At 31.8% G+C, this 7,922-nt stretch overlaps 1 protein-coding gene across 1 annotated transcript; it reads left to right on the forward strand.

Moving 5' to 3' along the window:
- Nucleotides 1-3,646: 3,646 nt before the first annotated feature.
- LOC120078274 (piriformospora indica-insensitive protein 2) lies at nucleotides 3,647-5,576 on the forward strand. The gene has a single exon (XM_039032497.1). The coding sequence runs from the start codon at nucleotides 3,958-3,960 to the stop codon at nucleotides 5,347-5,349; it is 1,392 nt and encodes a 463-aa protein (XP_038888425.1). The 5' UTR covers nucleotides 3,647-3,957; the 3' UTR covers nucleotides 5,350-5,576.
- Nucleotides 5,577-7,922: the final 2,346 nt, after the last annotated feature.

Genomic DNA, 7,922 nt, shown 5'->3' on the forward strand with positions numbered 1-7,922 from the left:
GTGTTAGTTTATAGTTGGACTATAAACTGTTTGTTCATTAAAGAGATTAGTGGTACTTAAGAAGTTAAATGTAACTATAAGGGTAAAACGGTAATTGGACCCAACTGTAGTTATGAGCGATTTGTGAAGGGTTGACTCATTGTTGATTGATTATATCCATGAACACAGAAACATATCTACTGTGTAAAGAGTGCGGCTATCGGTCTTTATTGGAGTGTCTGATAGTCAATGAATATTAATTAATTTAATTAAAGAGTTTAATTAATTAATTTCATAGGTCTATAAGGTCTATAAGGTCTAATCTATAGGTCTATAAGGTCTCTTGTTAGCTCACTAAAGGAAAAGATGAATGATTTGAATTGTTCAAATCAATTGATGGAATAACATATTAATGAGATTAATATGATATGATTAATTATAGATCTGATCTATAATTAAGAGAGAAATAGTTGAATAGGATTCAAGTATTAAATTCTTATGAATTTGATTCATAAAGAATTAATTAATTAATTTTGAGAGGTAGAGACAAATAAACATATTATGTTTATTAATTAAATAAATAAATATTTAATTTAATTTAATATGATTATTTAATTAATGGGCTAATTAATTCAATAATAGTTATTTAGTTAAATTAGCCCTAAGGGTAATTTTTGAAAGCTATGGAGAAAGTCTCCATATAAATTCATCATTTTACCCAAATTAGGGTAGGGATTTCATTTTGATGAACCCTAGCCTCCAAATCATTTTCCTCTAAAAAATTTCTCTTTTCCATATTTTCTATTCTTTTTCCTCGATCAAGGTGTGAGAGACCACTCTTCTCTCTTTGGTTCCTAGAGAATAAAGAGGTCTCACTTACAGTGGTGTCTATTGTTCGTTGGAGAATCATTTCAAGGAAGACAACAAGGAAATCATGAAGAGTTTGGGAATCGACGAAGGTATGTGATATTCTTCTTCCCCTTTTCTCTTCTCTCTTCTAAGCATGTTAATCTACAAGTTTATCCTCTATTTTGTTTAGTTTAGTTGCTATTTTATTTCAATTTAAACTGAAAAGACGAAATGCAACGCGTTCCCACGCTTCTGCTTGGGATTCGATCCCTTCACTCAAGATTAAGACTAAGTTGCCTAGGTCATTCAATTGAAATAGGAATCAAACTAGTTAACGACATTACATCTAGTATTACTGTTTCACAATCCGATCTTATACAAACTCATTGCATAGGATATCCCTACTCGCGTGTCACCTACACGAACGTATTGGATCATTGCGTTTGTATCAAATACAAAGTGGGTCGTATCCATAGTGTCACTAAGATAAGGTACCCAATCCTATCCCAATACTATAGACCCTTTATGGTGTTTCTTGAATATTGATCCCTATCAACATACAGTTCAAGACTCATAAGGCAGTCTTGGATGTTAGTTTATTGGATTTAGGGTTATTAAGACAAAGTAGAATACAACATTATCAATAACACTTATTGATTTAATATCAATAACTCTTTATTAATGACGGTTAATTAATAACATTTACTATCTACAAATTTTAAAACATAAAACTTAACATATTCTAGGTCAGCTCATGACCCAAGGAACACCTAGGGTATAAAGGATAAAAATCTGTGAGGAGCCTATTCTTGAGGTGGGCTCGACATAGTTGAGCACATAACTTCATCATAAGATGGAGAAGTGCGTTGGAAAATCAGTTGGACCTCAAAAGGGTTTAGCACGATAGGCCCAACAGCCCCTAGTAAGTTCGAACTAAGTTTTGCGACGGGGTAGCAATGGAAATTGAAGGGGATATCATACTCCCAAAGTCCGAGATACGTCTCGTGATGGGGTAGCGTAGAGATTGAAGGGGAGATTGTACTCCTAAGTTGACTGCAACGATCCTAAAGATTTCTGCCAAATTATGGTGTTTCAGATAAGCTTTATTTCTAACACAAAGTTTCTAATGCTGCATTGAAAAATAGTAGCAAGCTTATTCAAATCTCATGTATTTGTTAATAGCTAAAAATATGTATGACATAATTATTTTGTTATAACCTTTTGTCTTCTTCGTAACAATTTTGCATTCTAGAAAAAAATGATTTTTGGTCAGATAGAATCGGGATAAAGAATAAATCAAGATAAAAAGAGATAAGATAAGATTTAATCTAACTTGTTTGGGATCAGGAAAGATTAGGAAAAGCCATATCCTAATCTTAGGAGGGTTAAATCTCATATCTTAATCATAGTAGGATTAAGATCAAATCCTCTCTAAATAGATAATTGTGGCTCCATATGAGGTGACTTAAACTTTTTACTCTCATTCTACAATTCTCTTATTGACATTAGGCATCAGAGCCTTTTTTCTTTGTTTTACAAGTTTTCTCTTCCTTAAATTACAAATCTAACTGTTGTTGTCACGTGAAGGTCAAGTGAGTTTCCCTATCTCAAATTTGATATATATTTTTTTTTTTTTTTGGAGTTAAAAGTTCAAATTTTTATTGAACTAAAAAAAGTCTCCAAAACATACTTTGCTAGTATTGAATAATATACCTTGGAAATTTCATTTAAATATAAAAATAACAATACAAGCATAGCTCAACTGACATAAAGTATATTCTTCCAACTAAAAGGTCAGTTGTTTTTTTTTTAAGAACGAACAACTAATAATTATAAAGGCAGCAAAGCCAAATCCACCTTGATCAAAAGACAGCCAATTAGGAAAAGCATCCCACCAATAGTGAGATTTAACCTCATCTGCTACCCAATAAATGATACCATCTACCACTTAATTTTGAAATCATCGAATGTGACAAAATTAAATCTCTCATTGCACCTTCACAGATAGAATATTTTCCATCACATATTTTACCATTATTAACACATTTTCCTCTTCTATCAATGACACACCGTTGTCGCACTATTTGACTCCGCCATGGAATATTTGAAATGACCTTTGAAAATCCAAATTCAATCGCACGGACCTTTATAAACACATCAAAACCTCCTTGAACAGCCTTCCCTCCTGTTGCAGTAAACGCACCTATATGATCTCAGGGCTCCCATCTAATGCTCACCTCTGCACTCCCTCGCATCACATGGCAAGGCTACCCATCAGTCTAAAGGACAAGCCCAACCAATCACCTTGCACCCCCTCTCTCTTTCTATCACATCTTGTGTTCTGAACTTGGTTATGAACCTCCCAGATGCACCATAACACCACCAAGAATGTCTCCCCGCCATCCTGCTTTCCATGCTCCTACACTCTCTCATAGTGGTCTATCGTTGTCCATCTATTCTTGACACACATTAAAGACACTATATTAGTAGGGGAAAATGAGGCCAAATGGTTGAAGCTCATTGCTTTATATATTCATTTTTGTATTTAGAACACCACAGAGAATAATAGGAAATGACGATTTCTTCTAGGAAAAAAAAAACCCTAATCCTCTCTAATAAGATTTTCCTTATCCAAATCCTAATTTTTCAAACGAACAAATAAATCGATTAAAAAGATTTAAATTTTGATGTAAGTATATCCATGTTAAAAAACCAAACAACCAAATAGACACGAAATTCAAACCAATGACAGAATTTGTTGTTTGATCTATTACCAAATATCAACAATTTCCTTACACAAAGAACACTTTTTTCACTTTTCACACTTTATTGTCTACTTTTCATCTCTTCTTTGTCACATCTCAATAAGGATGTTCAAGATTTAACCTAGACCAAATTAAAAAACTTTTTGTACAAAGAAAAAAGAAAGAAACTTTGTAGGGTTGTTTTCACTGCAAAGTCGTTCGGAATTATCTGAAACGACTCTGCCAATCCCTGCCATGCCTCTTTCTTAACACTACACTCTTCAGTACGGCGAATAAACAGATGCTGCTCCTTTTTTTCCATCTTTCTCCATATCAAAAACCTTGAGAACTAAACAACAAATCCCCCAAAATTCCCCTTTCCTCCATGGCTCTTCTTCTCTTTTTCATCACCCTTCTTCAATTTTCCTCCATTTCCAACCAGCAACAGCTTCCTCTGCTTTCTTCTCTCGAGCGAGAGACTGTTTTTTCCGTTCTCGCCGCCGTCAACTCCGTCATCCCTTGGCGGACCCTCTTCCCTGACGATGACCTCTGCTCCGCTCCTCCACATGGCGTCGTTTGTGACTACTTTTATGAATCCCTTAACAGTACGGAGCCTGACTCTGTTCATATCACTGAAATGAGCTTCGGTTTTATCTCCGATTACTCTGCGAATCCACCTTGTTCTTTGAATTCTACCATCGACCCAGTTCTTTTCTCCGCCTTTAGGTACTTGCGGAAGCTTTTCTTCTATAAGTGTTTCACCGGCGATGTTGCAGTTTCTTTCTCCGGCGGTGTTTTGCCGGCGAGTTTGGAGGAGCTTGTTTTGGTGGATAATACGGCGTTGGTTGTTTCTCTTGAAAGTTTGTTTGGCAATTTTACTAACATAAGAAGAGCAATCGTTACTGGAAATGGCGTTTACGGTCAAATCCCAGAGTGGATTTCTGATTCCGGCGAACTGGAAGAGATTACTTTCTCACGGAACCGTCTTAACGGTCAGATTCCGGCAAGTTTGTCGAAACTTAAGAAGCTGAAGATTCTTGATCTTAGTGGGAATTTCCTCGACGGATTTGCCCCTGAATCATTAGGAAACCTCACGGAGCTTCTGAAATTGGATTTAAGCTTCAATAAAATCTCCGGCAGAATTCCGGAAAGTTACCGGAATCTGCAGACACTGGAGTTTCTAGACTTGAGCTTCAATCGATTTGGGAATTTCGGGATACCCAAATTTGTAACAGAGATTCCGAGGTTGAAGGAGGTTTATCTGAGCGGAAATTTACTCGGAGGGGAGATTCCAGAGAGATGGGAAAAGGTCGAAGGCTTGTCGGCGATTGGATTTTCCGACATGGGTTTGACCGGAAAAATTCCACCGTCAATGGCGGTTCTTCTGAGAAATTTAAGCTACTTGAGACTGGACGGAAACAATCTTGAAGGGACATTGCCGCCGGAGTTTGGATTTTTGAAGAAATTGAATGAAATCAATTTAGAAAACAACAATCTGAGCGGCAGAGTTCCATTTTCTTCAAATTTCTCTGCAAAAATTGGAAAGAAATTGAGGTTGAGAGGGAACTCAGATCTCTGTGTTGATGAAGAACTGAAGAATGTTAAAAATGGAAGCATTTTGGGGAAGATGAAACTCTGCTACCAATCAAATATCACAGATGATCAGATTTTCCTTAGTGGGTTTTCTTCTTCTTCCTCCTCTTCTTCTTCGTTGATGTTTGATTTTCAAAATCTGCTGTTAATTGGGGTTTTGTGGATTTTCTTGGTAAAATTTTAGGAGGTTTTGGGATAGAGAAGGAGGGATTAAGAGTTGGATTAAGGATGATAAGAGAGATTAAGTAGGGAGATTAAACCGACTGAGATGAATTTGGGTTTTTTTTTTTAATTTTTACATTTAGGGTTTGAAGGAGTGACAATGAGGAAAGTGAAAAAAAATTGTAATTAAGTTGTGTTAATTTACAGCTTATAGTGATATAAACAGTAATGGGATTTTGATTTTAATTAGTTTTAAAGCTTATTTGGTTCATTAATTTCATGATTAGTTTTATTTTTGGTGTTGCAACCCTCAGACATTCTGTTTCTGTTTAGAATTTTGGAGGAAGAGTTATTTAGGCTTTGTTTACTTTATAGTTTCTTTGTTTTGGTTTGCTAATTTTTTGGATGCTTTCCCTTTCAAAGTTTAAATCAAATTCTAAGAATTTTAAAAAAAAAAAAAAATAGATATGGTATGAAAATGATTTTGTTTTTTGTTTTTGAAATTTATGTTTATTATTTTTTTTATATTTTTATGCAGGAACGATTGAATTTATAATATGTTTGAGAATAAAAAACGAAAAACAACTTTTTAGCGACTCTTTTTTTATTTTAAATTTGGTTTGATATTTGAAAACATTGATAGTAAATGAATGACAAAACAAATATATTTATAGTTATGGATGGAATCTTAATTTTTCTTTTAAAATATATATATATATATATATATTATATATATATCTTTTGAAATTTGGTCAAGAAATCAACTATTTTCTTAAAAAAGATGATCATTGTAGAGAAATGGTGAGATTTGAGCAAACAAGCGAAATTTTCAATAAAAAACCAACAACCATGCCTTGGTTGGTAACCATTTTTATTTTTCATTTTTGAAAATTGAACTTTGCATCTTTATTAAGTAGAAACTGGAATGTTTGAATGTTTAGCCACATTTCAAAAACAAAAACAAGTTTTTAAAAACTACTTTTTTTTTTTCAAAATTTGACTTGATTTTTTAACTATTAATAAAAAAATAGATAACAAAATAAGAAATTTGAATGTGGAAATAGTGTCTATAGATTTAATTTCAAATAATAAAAACAAAAAACTAAATGATTATCAAACAAGATCAAACGTTTTTTTTTTCTCGACAATCATCCTATTGAACCTTAGTTATTGCAGTTATTTAAAAATATACAAGTTTTTCTAGCAAGTTATCTACTTAATAAATATTTAGAAATTAAAAAATTAAATAGATAAAATAAGGTAATACTAAGTATAGGTTGCACTAATCTCCATGCCTCGAATTATAGAGCTAATATATATATATTATCTTGTTTAGAAAAAGAAAACCTGTCACATTTGGATGTATTGTAGGGGTATGTGATGATTTTTCGATAAAATATTTATTTTAATTCATAATATTTAAATGTTTTTTTTTTTTTTTGTAATTATCTATGGTTCAAAATATTTCAATTTAATGGTCTCTGCTTCCATTTTTTTCCAGCTTTATCCCTCGCCATTGGTGAATGTATTGGTCGTTGATAAATTTTGAGAGAATGTTTTCAATTTTTCCTCTAAATATCTTGAAAATTAGCAAATTCTTCACGTTATAATATTCTCTTAAATGACTATTTTCATTTATTAATTACCATGTCAAGTTTTTCGAAAAATAAAATGCTCATTTGATAATGTTTTTATTTTCAATTTACTGTTTTTGTTTTTTACTTTTTAGAAAATAGATTTATTTGATAATTATTCTCGTTTTTTATTTTTAAATTTTAAAAAATATTACTGAAAATTGATCAAATTTAAAAAACTACGAAAAGTAGTTTATATCGTTTCTATTTCTATTTATAATTTCTGGATGGGTAGAAATTTTGGTTTTATCCCGTCAGTCATGGGATTGAATCCCACAAAAAGTAATTTTTTGGACCTTTCCAATTTTTATTTTAATTTTTGAATTATCTGATTTTTATATTATATTTCAATATCCTATCCAAATATTTTTTTAACTATCCTTTATTTATGTATTAGTTTAATATTGAATTATAAATTTTCTAATACTTAGATTTATATTTTTTTTTTCAATTATCATTTTTTCAATAGGTAAATTTCAGTATCTTTGGAATTTTTAAATTTTAAATTTTGCAGAGTAGTATAATTGAGTTATATGTGAATCAAAATTATTTAAGACAATGATTCAAATGAGAGATGACATTGCCGATTAATTTTGGGCAATGTTTAAAGGATGTAGATACAGCTTTGTTTTTATATTTAGTTTTCCATCAAGGTTTAGCGGTATTAAATGATATAAACTTTTGATAATTTCTTTTCCGATGGTTAACGTATGACATATCTTCTTTATATACGTGTGTGTGTGTATATATATAGTTTCCATTTTTGAATTACCTCATATTTGTCATTTTCACTATCGGAATAAGCCATTAAGCACAAGAGAGCTCCATCACAATATATATATAAACAAGAAATAAGAAACAGAAACATAAATAAGAAATAGTTATCAAATGTTTCTGTTTCTCTTTTTCAAGAAATGGAAAATAAAAATAGTTATCGAATATATTCATGTTTCTAGTTCTT

The sequence above is a fragment of the Benincasa hispida genome, chromosome 5 (genome assembly GCF_009727055.1).
Source record: "Benincasa hispida cultivar B227 chromosome 5, ASM972705v1, whole genome shotgun sequence".
In the NCBI taxonomy this organism is placed as follows: Eukaryota; Viridiplantae; Streptophyta; class Magnoliopsida; order Cucurbitales; family Cucurbitaceae; genus Benincasa; species Benincasa hispida.